The 22641-nt window shown below is 36.2% G+C and overlaps 1 protein-coding gene across 1 annotated transcript in view; it reads right to left on the reverse strand.

The window, feature by feature from the left end:
- Nucleotides 1-7983: 7983 nt before the first annotated feature.
- The window catches only part of si:ch211-250c4.3 (uncharacterized protein LOC100535981 homolog), a 44180-nt gene continuing 29522 nt past the window's right edge, over nt 7984-22641 (reverse strand). The window contains exons 4-8 of the mRNA XM_007240360.4: nt 21468-21636; nt 19712-19839; nt 13890-14008; nt 10852-10955; nt 7984-10378 (exon numbers count right to left, since the gene is read on the reverse strand). Coding sequence (XP_007240422.2) covers nt 10862-10955; nt 13890-14008; nt 19712-19839; nt 21468-21636 — 510 coding nt within the window. The 3' untranslated portion in view covers nt 7984-10378; nt 10852-10861. The remainder of the gene's footprint in view (nt 10379-10851; nt 10956-13889; nt 14009-19711; nt 19840-21467; nt 21637-22641) is intronic.

A 22641-nucleotide genomic window follows, 5' to 3' on the forward strand; every position in this document is an offset into this window, starting at 1 on the left:
ATGCAGAATCTGTAACCAGGGCTAATACACCCATATCCATAGGTTTTAAAGCCATTGTTTTATGGTGATTTGTGGATATATTGTAAATAGATGCAGGCACGAATAGCATATCCTTAAATTGTTTAATTGTAACTGTTATTGACCATGCACTATTTTATTGTTTGTGCCATAGAAATAATTACCATAGTAAATGCTGTGTTTTTACACATGCATCATTAATAGGGGTACTTGTTAAAAGAATAGGGATTGACAAAATATTCCCATCAACACCAAGATACAGGGCAGTCAGTATCCTGCATGCATAAATTGTCACACACTTGTCTCAAACCATGTACATTTGCAAAATAATCTCACATAATCCCACATTCTTGTGTGCTTTCAGACATTCTAATTTCTATGTACTTAAGTATTACCTTTTTTCAGGCGTTCTTTTATAGTGCAAAAATATTATATATTGAACCATGATGACTTGTAGAACTACCTGAATGCTAAATATCTGACTGAATAGTTTTTATCTAGGATGGTAAAAACTCTTGTTTCAATTGGTTCTTCATAAAAATCTTGAAATTATTGTTATAGCCAATGCTTGGGGTGGGACTCTACTTATCGGAAAGCTTGTGCATTTTTGCAACATTATCAAAAGAGCAGGTTTTAATGTTTATGAATAGGGAGAGACCAAAATACTCACAAAAAACATATTTTAAATCACTTATAAAATCTTATAAAAACTTGTTTGGTTTATTGTGTTTTTCTCAATAATGCAAAAAAAACATGATTTTTTTCTGCTTGTTTTGGCAACTGCTAGCTGATTGGATGTTTTTGACTTTTCTAAACAGATGCCAGGCAGAGTATTTACATTAGAGTGAATTTGAAAGGTTTTCCAGTCAGGTGGATCATGCTTCACAGAGAAAAAATATTTCTCAAGATCCCAAAAAAGGTTGTAGACTTCCATCAGGCTGAAGAAAATGGGATCAATGACAGAACAGAAATTACAGAAACAAAGAATGTGTCTAAATATTAATAATATTAATGCTTGTCTTGTTCACTTGCCAAGAAACTACTAGATGGTCCTTTTGAAATCTGTTGTGTGTTATGTGTTATGCACAGATGTATCTGTCCTGAGTTGATGCTAAAATACAGTTGGGTCATGCAACAAGACAGTGATCCATACCAACTTACAATGATTAAAATTGTATATGATCTACACCTTACTGAGAGTTGACAGGACCTGAAACATACAATCCAACCTCAAAGTCCTATAAATATCACCGGGCTGAAGTAGTTCTGCAAGGAACTGTGGAACAAAATTCCTCATAGTTTTAGCCAGACACTGACAGAAATAGAGCCATCCACTTTTTACAAAGGGGAGCTGGGTATTAAAAATTTTCTCAACTAGACACAACGTGTTAATGAAATGTCTATTTTGTCATTGTGTTTTTGTGTACTCCATGCATTACTAGGTTTTGGATTAAGATGGAACATATTTAAGTGGCGCACACATTAATGTGTGTTTTTTTTTTTTTTAATGGGACTGTAGCTCTAATACAAGATTGAAGAGGTAACATTCAGACACAGTCTTGCTGATTGACTACATTTGGAAAAAGGAGGAGAATTGTGTGTCATCTAACTACTCCTTTAAGCAGCTCTTGATAAGGAAAGGCATGAGAGTGGAAAAGGTGAAAATGTGGAAGGCTCCTCAGCAGGGGAGGAGGCATTTTTCACATGCTCGAAGGTAAGCAAAGCCCAGCAAAAATGCTTCAGTCTCTGAACTGTGCGATGAGAGATGGGAAGGTCTCATCGCACAGGTTTCAGATGCCACAGTTGGCTGAGGTTCAAATGAGTGCACCAGAAAACAATGCAGCTCCTTAGTCTTAGGTTGGCTAAGATTAGGCCAATAGAGGAATCTGCATGGTATGTGTGCAGAGAGACGCATGGAGCTGAGAGTTAGGAGAATTATACACACTTTTCTGTGGTTTCTGAAACTTGATTTAGGTATTTTGTTCTTTTAGAGTGTAGTAGGTAGAATGGGGGAAAGCGACCACAAGAGGGAGATGCAGTGCTAAGATTGCTGCCTGTTTTGAGAATTATTGCTGGAATGGATTTAATCACCCAAATTTATCTAATCTATTGTTTAATGTATCTAAATGAAATGTTGGCTAGTATAAACAAATTACATATTTTTTTTTAACCACATATGTAAGCTCGGATAATAAGGTGCACTATCATTAAACATCAATTTTCTGGTCTATTTTCATACATAAAGCGCACTGGATTACAAGGCACATTATGCATTACTAGTAAGAAACAGGGATGTTGCCATGTTTTCCTTCCGCTGGGTCCTGCCGCTGGGTGGTGGTGGAGGGGTAGGTTAAGTCAAGTTAGTAAGTAAACAAAACTGTAATTCTTAAAAAAAAAAAAAAAACTTTTTTTTCAACGAGTGCTGGACATTAATCTACACAGATTTCTCTCCTAAAACGCTTTATTTGGGTAAGTAAAGTGCTTTTGTTTATTTACAGTAAGCTTAGGTTCACAAATTTCCTTACTAAGGATGGAGCATTAGCATTAGCCGCTAACCGCTAGCGTTTAGCGGCTAATGCCTCCCAACATTGCTACACTGAGGAACCCTGAGTGTTCCGGTAAGCCAGGGCGATATTAGCTGACAGTTTGTCCCACATAACTTGTTTTAACACTGCAAACACACAGACTACAGTCCAATATACTCACTTCTGAACAACAAAAGACAGCAGTGCTATCTAGGGTTAGGAGCAGGTTAGAGGCCTATTATGCTTACCTCTGAACGGTGAAGGAGTTAGTGCTTAGCGTGGTTAGTAGCTAATGCTAATGTTGCTCCAGCAGTGCTAGCCACAGTTAGCAGCAGGCTACAAGGCGATGATACTCACCTCTAGAAGGCGAAAAGAGCTAAAGTTTAGTGTGATTAGTGGCTAATGCTAATTCTGCTTCAGTTTCGGTGCTGGAGAAACTAAACTGAAACTCCTGTATAAAGCTGTATTTCAGCAGAGTGGCTTTACTGCTCTTTACAACCTGACTGGCGACGATTTGGGGGGGGGATTAAAGTATTTAAGTGCGCCTTATAGTGCGAAAAATACAGTATATTCGATTCACTTTCAGTTACTACTGTCTAAACCACATTACCTAGATATTGTTACAATATTTCATTTTAAATAATTTACTGTAGCTACAAAGCTAATAACCTAGCTCAAGTATGGCTAAAATGAAAAATAAATGTGGTAAACGTGCATTATGCTCTTTAGAGACATTGCATAAAAGAGTAAATATTGTCTCAGGGTCAGTGTTTTATTTTATTCTCTGTTAATTTGCTTCCCAGATCTTTCCTCCCTAAGAATGAGAATGATGAGTCAGTCGACATCAGGCTCAGTGCTGTGCGTCAGACATTTGAGGGAAGACCTGCTTTGCGTTATCTGAGGCAGAGCAGTACTGCACATCAGACTACATGATATATAAGTTTGAACTTGGGTTGATACCCACATATCACACAGTTTTATTTGGCCCTCAGCTCAGCTCTATGCTCAGACAGTAGGTTGCTCTTCATACATTCCAGACCATCACTGCAGATCCAGACTGCAGGCTGGTTTTTGGGTCAGCCTGCTTATCGACCTGTTAACTATATCTGGGAATGTAATCATAATGCATTATATTATTGTGTTACTGTATTACTGTTCTAATTACCATGTATAACAATTATGTGGAGCAGTGGCAGAGATGGCATTAGTCAATAGCTGTAGTAATTATCTGGGTAATAAGTAATTATCTGGCTAAAAAATCAGATTTAACTGCACCTGAACAAATGTTTAGCTAAAACATGAGGAGTACATTTAATAGTTTGGTCAAATCAAGGTTGGATCACATTCTCGTCACATACAAACTGTTTTAGAGTTAGTTTGGGACTGGACACAGGTCTCGATGCAGTTGTTTTGGTCTGCACCCGAGTTTGACACGTGCATCAAGGCTACCATTTTATCTGGACTAAATAGTGCTGATGTGTAACAAAAAAAAAATCATTACAGCCTTAAGGGACTGTTCCAGATTTGTTTATATTTCTATGTGTAATGTGAGTCTGTTGCTGTGAAGATGTCAGCAAACAGAATAAGTGCGTCTTCTGGAGCACTGCGCTCATGGTGTGGTTAGATATCAGTCAGCAGGCACATTTTCTCTGGATTCTTGTGGAGGAGGAGATAGGCCTTGTTTTCTCCCTCTTTGAAATACCAAAGCAGTCTGTGACTGGAGCCCAGCCAGGGTCTGCATTTGTGTGTGTGTGTGTGTTAGAGAAGTGTGGGCTTTAGTCTGATGTGGGAGCAGCTTATGACCTTTTTGGAAAACTCATGCAACTAGTCTGCCATCATTGAGGGGTGCCAAGAGGCAGAGCTTCTGCTGTAGCAATGCAACAAAATACGTATTAATCATGGTATGGCCTAGTTTTTCCTCAATGATCCAATAATGACCGCTTATAACCTCAGGATACGATCCTCAAGAAGAACGTGCTGCTGTTTTTTTAGTTTACGCAGATTTAACATTTAATGACAATTAGACGACTCTTTGTTATTAGATTAATGGATGGATAGATCCATCCAATTTCTAAAATAATATATATATTTATCAGTGGTGTGCAGTGAGGCCCTTCTAACCCTTCAGAGAAGGGGTGACAGTAAATGCATGTAAATAATGACATAATTTTTAATCAGGAAATATATATCATAGCTACTGTAAGTGTAAGAATTTATTTTATAAATTAACTAAAATAAAAAACAGCAACTAATTCAAAGCATTAGTCTGTGTTTTACATTAGTCTGTGACTCTTATCTGAGTCTGATTAACAACAGTTTAAACTTAATATTGAGGAAATCTTAACTCATTTTTTGTAAATGTGCTTATAAAAATGAGTCATAGAAACATGAAAAGTCATAGCCGATGTGCCATTTACAATACCATTGAAGCAAAGACTGAACAAAGGTTCTGTGGAAGGCTATTTTTCACCGAAGCCCAGTGTTCCTTGTTGTAAATCATCGATTGCTAGAACATTCCACTATATTTCACTATGCTGTTCCTTTGCTCTATGTCTGCGGTATCTCGAAATGCAGAGGGCATGCTTTTATGACATATTTTATGAGTCCATTGTGTTGAAGCTGAAGGAATGTGGAGAGAACATTCCAACCATCCTGAAGTAGACTCTGAACTCTCCCTGGCATGAAGAAAAACGTGAGATTATTTACACTTCCCATATTCAATAAAACAAACCTATCACTGCCATTGTTTGTATGGCGTGGTGTGTTACTGATTTCTGATAATGCTAACATGATAGAAGAACTTGTTAGTTACTGTTTAACCTATAAGATATTTAAAATTGGCAAAATACCAATTTTCTTGTATGATAATGTCATTAAAAAGTTACCAGTACCAGCCAAAGTTTGGACACTCCTTATATTCTGTGTTTTTCATTATTGAATAATATAATTTTCTAATATATAATTTTTATATTATAATATAATATTTCTAATATAATAATTGTCTGCATTATAGGTTAATACTAAACTCATACAAACTATGAAACAAAAATGTGAAATTAAGTAAAGACAAAATAGTGTTAAAAAAATATATATATATTTTACATTCTTTGAGGTAGCACCTATTGCTTAGATGACAGCTTTGCACATTTTCTTAATTTGCTTTATTTCAGCTAACAGTTGTGCTTTTTTTAAGAGTCAATTACTTGAATTTCTTGCCTGATAATGTGTATGAAAACATCAGTTGCAGGAAAGAGGTAGATTTGGTGGTATACGGTGAATAACCCTATTTGAGTAATGTTCTAATCTATATAACTACTCAACTAAGTTAGGAAAGTAATTCTTGAAGAAATGACGGTCAGTCAATCCGAAAAATTTAAAGAACTGAAGGTATCCTCAAGTACAGTCGCAAGGACCATCAAAAACATTATGATGAAACTGGCTCTCATCAGGACCACCTTAGGAAAGGAAGAGCAACAGTAAGTGCTGTGTGTGTGTGTGTGTGTGTGTGTGTGTGTGTGTGTCTTAGAGAGATCATGAACTGTACCAGCATCTGTTTGAGGTGTTTTATTGTTTAGATCTCCTGAGATCATGTGGGCTGTGTTTGGATTTTAGAGTGAGGCTGAAGATTATTACTTCCTCCTCAGGGCAATGTTCTTTTATGTGGTATTGTTGGCTTTTCATGACATGCTGACCTAGATATTTTTTGTATATATTTTTTTATTTTTCCCATCTCACACAATGCGGTCTACTATAATACATTATAAATGTATCTATTATCGACTAATCCACACCTCCCTTTAACCTCTTCAACACAACATACATTATCCAACAAAAGTGAGTACACTGCTTATATTTCTGCTAACATTTTAATATATCTTTGGGACATGGGACAACACTATAGAACACTATGGAAATAAAACTTAGTCAGTGTACAGTGTGTATAGCAGTATACATTTCTTCTGAAAATAACTGAGGTGTACTCACTTGTGTTGCCAGCTTTTTAGATATTAATGTCTGAGTTTTTAGTTATTTTTCAGAGGACAGTCACATTTATACTGCTATTTAGCTGCACACTGACTGCTCTAAATTATATTCTATATATCATATAAAATATATGCAAAAATGTGAGGGGTGTACCCACTTGTTGGATACTGTTTGTATGACCCATTTACTTATATATCTTGTAGATTAAATGCAGATAAATTATAGGTATTAATTTATGTCCAGGTGGTTTTCCCACACAGGAATTAAGTCTAGTTGTGGGCAACAAAGCATTATGTTATGTAAATGTTATTTTTTGTTGCTTTATGCAAAATCAAAATTTGAATTGAGTATGCTCATTGTCGATGACTGATCATCTGATCCAATGTTATATATTTTACTACAGCCTTGAATACTATGCAACATTAATATAAAGACAAAAATGCTGTGTTTTTCTGTTTATATTTATATATACAGGGACTGACTGGGACCAATAAACAGCCCTTAACTTTTTCCCCAAATAGGCCCAACAACTCTCTGGGCTAATGTAAAGATATAGCCTAATTCATTATATCTACAGTATATGATGGAATCTAGGGAAAACCCTTCACACCGTGCAGTGGCATATGTGAAAGACTGAAAATGTGTTATCATTAAATTGTTATTCTGTAACATCCTGTCTGTCATATCTGAATATATCTAACCAAAATATGCTTAATTTAAAAAGTGATTCAAAAAGTGATGAACAAAACTAGTCTACTTATTTATAAACTAGTAATTTTTTTTGGAAAAGACCTGGGGAATTGGGGTACATACTATTGAAAAAAAAACACTGCATTGCAATAGATAATCAGATTTTATTAAATTTAGTGATTTGATTAAAAATGTCCACATGCACTGAAACAATATCAGTGTGGGATAATTTGTACTAGTCATCTGCCTTTTTTTCTCTCTCAAAATCCTGCAGAACTGCACGTATTCCCTTCTATTGTTCTTCAACATGATAGTCAGTCCTGCATTCTCACAAACACACCGGTCTATTTTTATTTAGGGGTGTAGTAAGAATGTTTTTATTGACTTCCACGTATACAATGAAGTCATTTCCACATACAATGCTTAATACATGAAATGACTTCAGTGTTCTGCCCTAATCATTTCCATTCACCCCAGCTGTGTTGGAACTAATGTTAGCTGTGTGAACTTCCTCATTGCTGACACATTTGTATTAACCTCCTGAGACCTGGACTTTTGCTTGGTGTGCATTCTTAATTTCTTCTATCTATTTGGGATTAGTAGGACCTAACAAAAATAAAAATAAACTTTATCTTTGTACAGGAAGTCGTTTTTGCAAACAACAATGTCCTCATATAACCAATACACTGCTTATCACCAAATAAGCAAAATGATGCAAAATGTAACACCAAAACGCCAAAAACAATATAAACGAGACAAGCAACTGTTGTTTTGCAATATCACAACTTTATTTATTAAAAATAACTTTGAATAGGAATGCAATATGCATATAGAAATATTCGTATAATACAATACACAGTATAAAGACAGCTTTCTCGTCTTTTGTCCGTAGCCTGACAAACAAAAAAAATCTTCATACATCAAAACTGTCACATTTTTTGCCCACGTAATTCATCTCACAGATTTAGCATATAAACATTATAAGCACAGTATGACAGTATTACAGGAGTATGATACATTATACACAACACAACACTCAGTAAACAACCTTGTGCCGTCTGTTCAGCAGCCAGTCACAACAACCTACGCAATCGCTTCATGGTCACAAGGGCACGTAGATGTGTCCAAACAGCACTAATCGGTGAGGTTTAATCTGAGGCCTGTGAAAAAGGAGGCTTAATAAGGCGATAGGTTTTGTGTTAATTGATTAGCTGTGATTTGATCTTCTCAGCCAATCAGATTAGGCCTCTAACACATTTAAAGGCTGTATTTAGAGTGTGCAGGAGGCTTAAAGGAGGCCAGACAGATACATACAGACTATTATAAAAGAATATATGGATTAATTAGAGGTTAAGTTATCTATAAGGGCTTTCTATCAGTAATTAATGAACAGTCCTTTATAATAGCAGCAAACAGAAGTAGCCCTAATAGGATGTATCAGTTTAGTACCATGCTTTGTGCACCCTTATTTTCATACAGCACCATTTTGGGTGTGTGGCCCACAAGGAGTGCAAGATACAAAAACATCTAAAAACACATGAAATTCCTGGTCTGGAAGTGAATATGTCTTTCTTAGCCTTCACTACTTAATGATTGTTCAGCTTGTTGACCCTACATTGGATTTGTTAGGCCACAAATGGCCATGAACCTTTCATTAGCAGCTCTAATTTGGACAGTATGCTAACTCATTTGCCCTCAAACACAGTGGTACAGCGCAGAGTACAGTTATCTGCCTGGATATGGCTGCTCTCAAAAACTACAAGGATGTTGCTGATGCCAGGAAAGCTAGCATGTTTTAACCTGCTTGTCTTGGTCAGTTAAACCCTGTGGAAACAATAATAATTAAATTGTGAATTATCATAATACATCGTCTTTAGGAGGTGAATGTTTTGATATCAGTAAATATCAATTATATTTATATTAAATATGCTAAACATAATATTTGTTGTATTGGTCAGCTTGACTCATTAGTGACAATATAAAAAAAAAAAAAAGCTTCATAAGTAAAAAAAACAAATGACCAAAACTGAGGCCAATTTTTTTTATTTTTTTTTTTGTAAATTCTGAATTATCATAACTACATCATGCTCTGTAAGGGGTAAAATGTCTGATATCACCGAATATCAATTTCATTTATATTAATTATGGTAAAAAATATTCCTTTTAACCATAAAAAAACGACCAGGATATTGCTGCTGCCAGACAAGCTAAAGCCTCTCAGCCTGCTTGTCTTGGTCATGTTACCACACACACTGTCCTGCTGTGCTCTATGAGGTCGTTTAATGCATTTACATAAAGAAGTGGTTATGTCTCTAGACAGATTCTTGGCAGGCATAGAGAAATCCCGTTTAGAGTAATGGTAAAGGATTATCGGTCTACGTACTGGACATTCCTACACATTTAAGGAGAAAAAAAATCACAAATATTACATAACAGCTGACAGTCAGCCGGACAGGTCATCTGCTGCTTCCATTATTATAATATATGCTTACAGACATAGGAATTCACAGAAGGTACAGATGTTTTACAGACTGTGCATCTAAGTCTGCTGTCCTGTCCTGTACACACACTAGCCCAGATTAGCATTTCAAGGCCATTTTTTCCATAATATAACAGATTTACAGTTATTAATACAGTATATAGTACTTTTATTTTTTGATATTATTGCTGCTTCTGAAAGATATTTCACAGAAATGTTCAGATAAAAAAAGTAAAAGTGAAATGCCCCAATAAAATGTTCTACATAGGAGCAGATGGTAATACGCGGATATTTCTTATATTCTTATGTTCTTATATTTCTATATACTTCTATATAGACTTTACAGCCACACCCAAATTCATTTCTAAGTATATGTCATTCATATGTGGCCACTAACATGTGTTGAATGACAAATATGCTGTAGCAGACACATGAATATGTCCATAGTACACTCATTTAAACATACTGTACATATGGGTGCATGTCAAGGTCTGAAGGTTTGAAGGTCACCTCCGTTTTGCATCTTAACCCTTTTCCCATCAATCACAGTTCACTTTCTCATCCACTTCTTCTTATCCTCCCTCTGCTCACTGTCTTTCTGTGCCTGGATCTGTACAACTTCAGCGCGTCCTCCTCTTCAGGGAAATGTTGCCCCATCATACGCCATCTGTTCAGCGTCCAACTGGAAAACAATAGTGGAGAATGAAGCAGTGAATGAGCCGTATCAGCACTCCTGAAACAACATCGCTAAGAGATAAAGCCTTGTATGGAGCAAGAGCAGAGAAGTTCTGCTGACTACCACCTTAGGGCTACCGTTCACAGTGGCTTTTGAACAACACTTCAACTAAAGGCACTGGAGGACTTAAGGAAGGGGCAGGGAGGGCAACCGCCCTTGCACCAGTGCCTCCAAGCCCTAAAGTGCCCTCTATAGTTCCTACCTACTAGAAAAGTGAGAAAGTGCCTTCTTGGAAAACGTAAATGATGATGATCACAAAGTTTTCAGTTTTAGCCATGCCCCCATTAGGATTTACAGGCCCCATGCCATGCAGCAGGTGCCTTTATATATTTATTTATTTTTGCAATTCAAACAGGTAGAGATTGAATAATTGAACAAGACATGATATGATTTAAGAATGACTGATAAGTTTGACTTACCTGATTTATGCTAATGAAACCAGTGATAGTCCAGTTTCTGATGGCCCAGGACAATCATGGAGTTCCTGTCTCTTCTGGAAAATTCCATCTGACCCAGTTCAGGCCTGTGGAGAAAGGAGACGATCATTATTACAAAAAGTTCTGCCTTCTAAAATGATGATCAGAAAATTCAGAATAAAACTTTGTCAAATTGTGGGTCAAATTAAATCATTAAAAAATACAGAGTTTTTTTGGAGCATGAAATCATTTTTAATGGGCTCAATTAGTGTAATGTGTAACATGTAATGTTAACAATGTAACATGTGATTATATTATGTATGTTAATAAGTTTATATTACACACAGGTTGCTCCTGTTATTTTCACAGGCGACTAAAGTGCAAATTACAGTTGCCTTACCCTAACAGGACAGTTAATTTACAGTATTTTAGAGGTTTTCATTTATTTACTCTCTTTTAACATTTTAAACTCCCTTTAACCTCATTTTTACACTTTTCCATGTGTTTATGCATGACCACATGTATACAAATAGTTAAACCTTCCTTGTGGACAGAATCCTGCAGGAGAAGAAAATCCTTTCTTGGGAGGAAACTGGAATCTGGCAAGCTCATATCTCATCTAATGAGTGAAATACATGCAGAATTCACCAACTCCTCCAAGCATACCTTCAACCTGACACTGCAACCCCTTAACTATTCATCTGAGCCCATTCCAAACCATGTGTGAGGAGGACCCCGGCTCACTTGAGGGCTGGGTTGAGGGGGCAGAGAAATAGTTGTTCATTCCACGAACTGTGTTACTCCCACTGGATTCTTAGCTTTCCTACAGCCCCTTAAACAAAGGCAGACCACTACTCTAGTGCTAGTGTTCAGTGCTGTTGTAGACACAGCTATTTAACATTTTCTTAAATGTTTTATGTTCTTTATACCAGATTAATGATGTGGTTTAGGTTGCAGAAATGTTCACAGCCGTGCTCCTAATGATGGATATGACTGTCCTGTAAATTTAATGAATCACAAAAAAATTGAAATTAATCAAATATTCAGTCGTAACTAGAGATATTTGTCTGAAAATGGTAAAAAAAAAAAAAAAGTGTTTCTGTGTTCAGTCGAATAAGTAAAAAGACCAAATAGATTATCCCAAAAAAATGTAAGTCACATTGCAGTGTCTATTCTAATGTTGGGATTGCCTTAGGCAGTGGCATCAGGCTTACACGCCTTCCTTCACTTTGTTTCCGAGTGCTGCTGTGTACTGAGCGGCAGGGAGTCAGGGACAGAGCCGGCAGGAAGAACAGGCTTTAAACTACAGATTTATTACAAGTTTATTTTTACATTCCACTCACATTAATTAAATAGAATAAAAGTTTAGCACTTTTTAGGCTTGGTATAAGTTTATTGGTTCCTACCTCTTTACAAACCCTTTGTTTTCCAGTGGAAAGATACAAGCTGTAGCTACAGGGCTAAAATTGAAGTTATCTAAAGTAACTTAGCCTTTTAACCAAAAGTTTTATCATCTTTCTCTGTGTACATTCGTCAAGAAATATATAATAATTTTGGTGCATCCCTAAAAAGACATTGATGAAGGTCTGAATCTTCATCAAGTGGGTTTAAGAAGATTTTTTTTTTAAACAGTTGGTCCCAGGCACAGATTTCTTACTCTGAGATAACTATGAGTCACTATTTCCTACTACAAAAGACTATATACATATGCCGAGTAAAAATGTATGTCAGTGGTACATACAGATAACATCCACAGCATACCAAAGCTGTGAATAATGTCAATGACCTTATTTCGCAGCTTATTCCCTATCCCCTCTCCAGAGCTCAGTACTAGTCACCAACTACCGCATGAGCACAGTGCCAAAGCATTTGAAAGAAATCAGTGTATAATAGAGATTAGGGAGCACAGGAAGTGTGAGTTTACAGTCTGCAGATGAGATTAAACTCTTATTGTGCAAAATCCAAAAAAAAAAAAAAAAAAAAAAAAAGAACTGACAAAATAAACAAGCCACTGCATGCTGGGCTTTATTACTCGTTATTGTTATATGAGAAACAGCAGATCAGGAGTGTATTAAAGTACAGGTTACTAAAAAAAATAGTAATTGTGAAGAGCTAACTGTATGTCACTGGCTTAAGAGGTAAAAGGAAAGTGTGCTGATAACAGCAATACTAAAGCTAATTGATATTTAACATGTTTTTCATGTTTTCAGTCTGGATCCAGCCACACTTCATGATTAATGACTAATATGTTTATTTTAAAATCCATTTACACCTGGACTGATTCCAGATGAATATCCTGTGTTTTCTTTGGCTTATAAAGTTCAGAGCCAATCACTGGTAACAAATGTGTTATGGGTTTTAATGATGATATACTGTAGTCTTGTTCATTCAGGGGCCACTGCTGGCCTGAAGAAGTCATCCTGTTATTGTAGGTCCTAATGGACTGAAATTAAACTGGACTTAAATGCTCATTAAATCTTGAACTCACATGCTTACATTCCTATTCATCACTGACATGCCAAAAGTTTTGGGATAGAAGCATGTGTATGATTGATTGTGAAGTGTTAAATTAGGGGACGGCTTTGGAATGTCCATAAGTATCTATAAGTTGTAAGGTTTTGTAGTCTTAAGAGGTTGAAAACTGGCCAACATGCTCATGGCAAGGCAACGTATACTTTCGGAGTTTGAGTGAGGCCTGATAGAAGGTGTCATGGATGGAGAGTTCTATTTCCGAGGTTGTACAGGCATTTAATGTGGACAGTGCAGTGTGTGGTAATTAAGACAAATGGGGGTGTCTGGCTAGAATTGTCCGTACAAACAAACAAAAAACTGCAGGAGGCTTCACACATATCCTGCAGGTCAGTGCAGCATTCTTTAGCTTCCAAAAATAAATAATACAACTTTTCAGCTTAAATCCTTCTTCTCAACTTCTTCCTATAACTTCCTAATCCAGATGAACAAGGTTGAAATATAATGCTACATTTTTTTTTGCACCCCATGGGAACCCAACATGACGGCAAGACCTGGCTAGAATGGCGTACCTGTATAGCTGAGGACATGATCTCTTGAGGGAGCCGGAGGACAGTCCCAGTCTGCTTTGGTTTCTAAACCTTGTCTTCTTCATCAGATCCTTCACCCTGCCCCACGTGTAGCTCTCCACCTGCACAAGCACACAGGGAATGACAAATATCAGAAATATGCCAACAATTAGTCGCTATTTGACTAATGTCTCTGTAAATTTAAACTAACCACAACTATGATTATAATTTGTCTTTGTTTAAGGACCAGTAACACCCATTAGTCACTGTAAAACATAGGACCACACCATACACTACCAAAACAAACCAAATAATAATAATTAGGTAACGCTTTCTTTTACAGTACCCTAAGTTCTAGGTATTAACCAGGTAATAGTGAGGTACAAACTCTGAAGTACTAAGTAATTATTTTTGGTAACAAGATGGTAAGTACCAGGAAAGTCTTGCCTAATTACACTGAAATGTCTAGGTATTAACCAGGTAATAGTGAGGTACAAACTCGGAAGTACTAAGTAATTATTTTGGGTAACAAGATGGTAAGTACCAGAAAAGTCTTGCCTAATTACACTGAAATGGAACTAGGTAATAAACAGGTACATGGGTGGTACAAAGTCCAAAGTACTAGGTAATTATGTTGGTTAACAAGATGGTAAGAACCAGACAGTTCAATTTAATTACACTGAAATATCTCACAGGTTCTAGGTAATAACCAGGTAAGTGTGAGGTACTAACCCCAGTAACATGATGATAAGTACCAATATAGTCTCCTTACCCTGATATACCTCACAGGTTCTAGCTAATAACCAGGTAAGTGTGAGTTACTAACCCCAGTAACATGATGATAAGTACCAATACAGTCTCCTTACCCTGAAATATCTCGCATGTTCTAGGTAATAACCAGGTAAGTGTGAGGTACTAACCCCAGTAACATGATGATAAGTACCAATACAGTCTCCTTACCCTGAAATATCTCGCAGGTTCTAGGTAATAACCAGGTAAGTGTGAGGTACTAACCCCAGTAACATGATGATAAGTACCAATACTGTTCATTTTAATCAGTCTCTATTTATTTGACTGAGAAATCCCTAAAAATGAATTTAAGGTTTATAGAGTGGAATTCTTCACTAGGAAGACAGCACAGGAATGGAATACTTGGCCATATGTTTAAAGACATTAGAGCATGTTACAAGGTTTAAGGGTGAAAAAGTATACCATAAGAATAAAGTGTTGAATATGTGTATTTACCCCCTTTTTAAACATAATTTGTAGAATAAGGTCTTACATGTTAAATATATATATATATATATATATATATATATATATATATATATATATATATATATATATATATATTTATTTAACTTATATATATAAATTAAAACTGCTTAAAAATCAGGGTTATTAAAACTACCAAATATTGATTTCTGAAATCTTAAAACATTATTATAGTTGTTTCTAAATTAATATTAACTGCTTTTGTTTGCATTATTTGAGATCTGAAAGCACTAAAGCATCTTTTTCATTATTTTGACCATTTCTCATTTTCTGCTCTAAATTACAATATTTTTATTTAGTATTTGGGAGAAATGTTGTCAGTAGTTTATAGAATAAAATAACAGTGTTCATTTTACTCAAACATGTACCTATACATAGTAAGATCAGAGAAATAGAAAATTTGAAGTGGCTTGGAAGGGTCAAGGGGGCGAAGGCAAGCTCCTGCCCGCAAGCTGCTTACCCCAATAAAAGCTGTCCTCAGCTTTCATTGTATATATATAAGTTCAGTAATGCATGCTTGGTTGTGTCAAAAAAGAGATAAATAATAAACAGTAAACAGTTCTGTTTTGTTTTGAAGTTGTATGTTGTTCTTTTTGAAGTGCTTATTTGTTGAACTACATGGTAAGAACTGAGTAAAACCAGAGAAATAAGCTCTGCTCTCTTTTACAGTCCTTTTACTCCTTTATTAAGCAGAAAGTTCTGTTAGTTACACAGTGTTTTATATGGTACTTACAGAAAGTTGTGTCACATTTAAGTAGTTATTATATATATTTTAATATATATATATATATATATATATATATATAAAATAATAACTACTTAAATGTGACACAACTTTCTGTAAGTACCATGTAATATATATTCTTTTGGGTTTCTGAATGGGTTTTTGTATGTGAAACGTGAAACATCCAGTCCTGTAGGGGGAGCAGTGCCAGGGGGCGGGCGCTAGGCTGTGGCTTAGGTGAGCAACAGGAGATGGGTCTCAGATTCAGCTGAGAACTGGGAACACCGTGTCTTCTCTGTATCCAGGTGGGGAAATATGTGGAACTGTGCATGTATAAATGTTTCAAAAGCACTATAAGAGGGATAGTTGAGTGTATATGTTCGTTAAAAGGTTTTGCTGTGTAATATGAGCCGCTATGGTCTTGTGTGTTGGTGGACGCTCAGCATCGGGGAGCATTCACTCCCGCGGCCCGCGAGCCGCGCGCCTGGCCGGCGCTCTTGCCTCTGCCACTAGCATTAGCCACTGCCCCCGCTAACCGCGCTCCTTACCGGCTCCCCGCTGTTATTCCTCTCGCTCTTTCGGTCGCTAACTTCGCTCTATAACCGTGTTTAAGCCTGTAATTATCTCTCGTGTGTTCGCGCTCTAGTTTTAGCTATTTTCGCTCGGTAATTGTGCCCGTGTGTCGCTGTTTCTCAAAGTAGCTCGGGCTAATTTCGCGCCTTTATTCCTATTGTTTCTCTATACATTTACGCTAGCATTAGCAGTCGCTGTTAGTTAAATACATGTTTATTAAAAGTCAAGTCAATTTTATTCTCTTTTTAAGAGCCAGTTTGGCCTTGTTAAAGTAAATATAGAGCCTCTGCCAACCACAATAATGAGTTATTACAGCTAGATAAGCTACAGTTTAAGGTTTCTCTAAGTAATCATGTTTTTATACACTTTGTTCAAGTTTTATACTTTGGTCAATTCTATACACTCTATGCAGATACAAATATTAGAAACTCTGCTTAAAATGAGATTTAAAAGCACTAAGATGTAGTTAGTGTGCTCAGTAAAAGTTAAAGGTGTTTTTGGTAATGTAGTGTGTTAATATGAAAGAAGTTTGAGTATTGGTATATGTATGCATATGTAAATGTATTAATATAGAGTAGTATTTTTATATTCATATATATATATATATATATATATTCTTTTTTTTGTGTAGAAACAGTATTAAGAGGGTTTGCTGATTAAAAAGTAAAGGTAATATGTACTGTGATATACAGAGTTTTGTTAACTGAAAAAAAGTTAAAAAAAAAGGATTCTCTGTGAATGTATGTAAAATGCAGATGAGATGCAATGTGTATGTTGAAACTGCAAAAGAAAGAGAAAAGAGACCAAAGTAAAAGTGGTTTAGTTTGTGTATGTTGTTAAATAAAGAGATTAAGCTGAGAACTCACTGGAAACACCGTCTCACTGTGTCTTCTCTGTATCCTGTATTCAGCTGATCTAGGCCCTGCTCACCCGGGGTCGCAAACTGTTATAGCCTAACCCACGCCTGGGGAGTGTAACAGTTAGTGTTTTTACATGGTACTTACAGTAGGATGTTCTACAGAGGGTTATTTGTTGAACTACACGGTAAGAACTGAGTAAAACCAGAGAAATAAGCTCTGCTTTCTTTTACAGTCCTTTTACTCCTTTATTAAGCAGAAAGTTCTGTTAGTTACACAGTGTTTTACATGGTACTTACAGTAGGATGTTCTACAGAGGGTTATTTGTTGAACTACACGGTAAGAACTGAGTAAAACCAGAGAAATAAGCTCTGCTTTCTTTTACAGTCCTTTTACTCCTTTATTAAGCAAAAAGTTCTGTTAGTTACACAGTGTTTTACATGGTACTTACAGTAGGATGTTCTACAGAGGGTTATTTGTTGAACTACACGGTAAGAACTGAGTAAAACCAGAGAAATAAGCTCTGCTTTCTTTTACAGTCCTTTTACTCCTTTATTAAGCAAAAAGTTCTGTTAGTTACACAGTGTTTTACATGGTACTTACAGTAGGATGTTCTACAGAGGGTTATTTGTTGAACTACACGGTAAGAACTGAGTAAAACCAGAGAAATAAGCTCTGCTTTCTTTTACAGTCCTTTTACTCCTTTATTAAGCAGAAAGTTCTGTTAGTTACACAGTGTTTTATATGGTACTTACAGTAGGATGTTCTACAGAGGGTTATTTGTTGAACTACATGGTAAGAACTGAGTAAAACCAGAAAAATAAGCTCTGCTTTCTTTTACAGTCATTTTACTCCTTTATTAAGCAGAAAGTTCTGTTAGTTACACAGTGTTTTACATGGTACTTACAGTAGGATGTTCTACAGAGGGTTATTTGTTGAACTACACGGTAAGAACTGAGTAAAACCAGAGAAATAAGCTCTGCTTTCTTTTACAGTCCTTTTACTCCTTTATTAAGCAAAAAGTTCTGTTAGTTACACAGTGTTTTACATGGTACTTACAGTAGGATGTTCTACAGAGGGTTATTTGTTGAACTACACGGTAAGAACTGAGTAAAACCAGAGAAATAAGCTCTGCTTTCTTTTACAGTCCTTTTACTCCTTTATTAAGCAGAAAGTTCTGTTAGTTACACAGTGTTTTATATGGTACTTACAGAAGGATGTTCTACAGAGGGTTATTTGTTGAACTACATGGTAAGAACTGAGTAAAACCAGAAAAATAAGCTCTGCTTTCTTTTACAGTCCATTTACTCCTTTATTAAGCAGAAAGTTCTGTTAGTTACACAGTGTTTTATATGGTACTTACAGAAGGATGTTCTACAGAGGGTTATTTGTTGAACTAAATGGTAAGAACTCAGTAAAGAGAAATAAGCTATTTCTTCTCTGTTATCAGGTATTGACCTTTTATTTTTAAATCAAATAAATAGAGACTGATTAAAATGAACAGTATTGGTACTTATCATGTTACTGGGGTTAGTACCTCACACTTACCTGGTTATTACCTAGAACCTGCGAGATATTTCAGTGTAAGGAGACTGTATTGGTACTTATCATCATGTTACTGGGGTTAGTACCTCACACTTACCTGGTTATTACCTAGAACCTGTGAGACATTTCAGTGTAATTAAATTGAACTGTCCTTGTTCTTACCATCTTGTTAACCAACATAATTACCTAGTACTTTAGAGTTTGTACCACCCATGTACCTGTTTATTACCTAGTTCCATTTCAGTGTAATTAGGCAAGACTGTCCTGGTGCTTACCATCTTGTTACCCAAAATAATTACTTAGTACTTCCGAGTTTGTACCTCACTATTACCTGGTTAATACCTAGACATTTCAGTGTAATTAGGCAAGACTTTCCTGGTACTTACCATCTTGTTACCAAAAATAATTACTTAGTACTTCAGAGTTTGTACCTCACTATTACCTGGTTAATACCTAGATATTTCAGTGTAATTAGGCAAGACTTTCCTGGTACTTACCATCTCGTTACCCAAAATAATTACTTAGTACTTCCGAGTTTGTACCTCACTATTACCTGGTTAATACCTAGATATTTCAGTGTAATTAGGCAAGACTTTCCTGGTACTTACCATCTCGTTACCAAAAATAATTACTTAGTACTTCAGAGTTTGTACCTCACTATTACCTGGTTAATACCTAGAACTTAGGGTACTGTAAAAGAAAGCGTTACCAATAATTATTATTCTTGGTGGACCCACCCAACTCTCAAAATATGCCCAAATATGCAGCTTAGTCACTACTTGTCAAATTGGTTTACATTAGGTATAAATTTCTCTATACATAATGGTTAGTTGATGTTTATTGTGACTCACTCGTCTGTGAGAGGCAGGGAGGACCTCAGCGCTGCCACTCAAGTATCTTGTCTCTCCCTCGGTGTAGCTCCTCCTATTCAAGCCTCTTCTCCACATGGGCACAACTGACTGGCAGCTCCCCTCACCATCTGTCCGGGAATCAAACAGGATATGCATCTTTATCACGGGATACAGTTACGCAGTGGACGAGTTATCTCTGAGAGGAAAGAACTATTATGACAGATGTTGAAGTGAATCAGCAGTCCTGTGAGACTTCGCCTAAAGTGCACATGCACACTAACACGTGCCCTCACTAACTTTCATTTCCCACTCAGGGAAGAAGAAGAAAATGAACCCAGGACTCATGGGGTGGAGTACAGTGCATACTGTGTATTCTCCTTCTATAGGCGAAATGCCAGAAATTCCCCATTCCGCAAAGTAATCATTTCCCATTCTCCCCCCGGGAACAACACACTTCTGTCACCCACCCACGCGAGGGGAATATGAGATGCTTCGGAAAACAAGCAAGAAAAAACATTTGGGAAATTACTGTTTTTGGACAGTATAACTTTCACTGTAAGACCCTGGAAAGGTGAAGTTTTGGGGAGTGTGTGCACCTGGAGTCCTCTCTGGTCAAGAAGTGTGTAACACGAGAATCATTAAACTCAGGCATCGCATAGTTTTAAAGTGAAAGTACATAAACATTCTCTTAAATAGGCTTTATGTGGTTAGCCCTTTCTTAATGAAGGCCACATGGTGGCCTCAGGAGTGCTAATCAACCTGCTTTCAGGAACAGTTCAACAAATGTTGATGTTCCTCGGAACAAAAACAAAGACCATAAGCAATGCTGGCATTCTTGGAATTGTTGGTTAGAATTACACAACTGTTCCCTAAAGGTGCTCATTTTAGCCCAAAAGTTGACCACTTCTTCAGTTCAGAGGAAATAAAGAAAGGATTTCCACTAGAAGTCAGGAATATAAAGATATTTTATCATATCATAGTAAAAGTTCTTATCATATCGACGACCCTGCTAATAGAAAACGTTAAGATTGTTTAGGAATGTTTTAAAAAAGGTTCCACACACATTTTTACTTTTCTCTGTTTGGCATGATCTGAGGATTTGTACCTTTTTGGATTGAGGACTGTGCTTCCCTTGGATGTGTGTTTGTGTAAGTTTTTGATCTATTACTTTATCCATTTATGTTAATTTGTCCATTCTGATTGTGATATTAATGGTCTAGGAGAAAAAGGTTGGATATATTAAAAAGGTATGATATAATAAGGGTTTGCTTCACAATTTATTAGAACATTTGTCACATAACAGCTAAACAAGTACCAATATCATAAAAATGTTAAAAGTAACATTCCCAAAACTAAAAATAAAATGATTTACACATTAAACACATTTTAAGAACATCTAGAAAACCTGACAGATTGAAAGTTCCAAGAACGTTAATTGTAATGTTTAGAACACTTAACAAACTAAACAAACTCTCTGACCTTACTCTACATTTAATTACAACGAACATAATTAGTCCAGTTTAATTTAATGAAATACTGTATATTTTGAGTAAATAATCACTATACATAGTTTTTTAAGGATTTGTGACTACTAATGCATTCTTTCTATCTCCAATCCCTTTCTTTGAATAACATGATACAACATTTTTACCATATCACCCAGCTCTATTTTACAGTCATTATTTAAAAACTCCCTTTTTATTTGTAGATCCAAAACTATTCCTAGGACCCAGGCATGCTGTGCTTTCAGACTGACCTCTGCCACCTGACCGGTGGGGGATGCGTGTGCCCTCTGGGATGGTGCTGAGGTCAGACAGCGTGCCGTTGGATGCTGCTAGGCTGTGGTAATCACTGCGAGAATACCTCTTCAGCTCCTGAAAGGCCAGACCAGCTGCTCCACAGTGACAGTGCTGTACGAAGAAGTCCTGAAACACAGAGAAATTCAGTAGAGTTACATACTGTAGTTCGTATTCTAACTGTTCTAATTTTAGAGCAAATTTTTAATACTTTTTAAAACATTTTTAACCAATTTTAACCAATTTCTAAATAGAGCAGTCTCCAGTGTATGTTCTCAATTGCTGAAGATAAAGATAAGATGATGCGATTCTGTCATGCCAGTGATTTGTTGCTGAAGCACAGGGGGAAGAGAAAGTGCGTAAGAATACTTCAGCTTATCAAATCCAAATAGATTTGTTGTGGTTCACACCCATGGGTCAAAAAGTCGTATAATAGTACATACTTGGCTCCGAGAAGAGCCATCTGTTTCATATTTTTGCGAGGGGAAAAATAGTCTCAGCCATCATGCACTTGCCGCGTATTGTTGCATCGTCTGGCAACAAAGGAAGCCAAATATTTCCGTACTTTCTTTTCTTTTTTATTCTATTATTGTATTTCATGTCAAATTGGCTTGAGTGCTCTGACTTTTATCATACTTTATTCAAGGCTGTTATGATTAAAATGTTGCTTGGTTTGACACTATAGAAAAATCATGAAGTGAGACGATGAGTGTGCTTATGTAACCAGGACAGTAAACATCCTATTAATTAAATTTTAATTAAGTCTTCATCATTAAGAAGAGTGATAAATAATGTTGGTCACGTTGGTTAGGAGAAAGGAAAAGTGAAAACTGTGTTCACTATCATTTGATGTAGAAATAACAAACTGTATTTCACTTTCTTTTTCAGGCTTTTTATCTTATTGGTATCACACATCACCATTTGAGTACCCATAACAAATGTGCTATCAGCCACATCATTTTCCTGTTATTATCTTCTTGATCCTGTTACTATCTTACTGCTTTGATGTGGTATGTCATCCAAATGACTATCTATGTAAACAAACACTATTCTTCTTCTTTTTCACTTCGCCAGAGCAAGATGTGAAAGCCAGGTTTCATACACTCTATAGTTGTAATTGAGGAATTTCTGATT

The sequence above is a fragment of the Astyanax mexicanus genome, chromosome 7 (assembly GCF_023375975.1).
Source record: "Astyanax mexicanus isolate ESR-SI-001 chromosome 7, AstMex3_surface, whole genome shotgun sequence".
In the NCBI taxonomy this organism is placed as follows: domain Eukaryota; kingdom Metazoa; phylum Chordata; class Actinopteri; order Characiformes; family Acestrorhamphidae; genus Astyanax; species Astyanax mexicanus.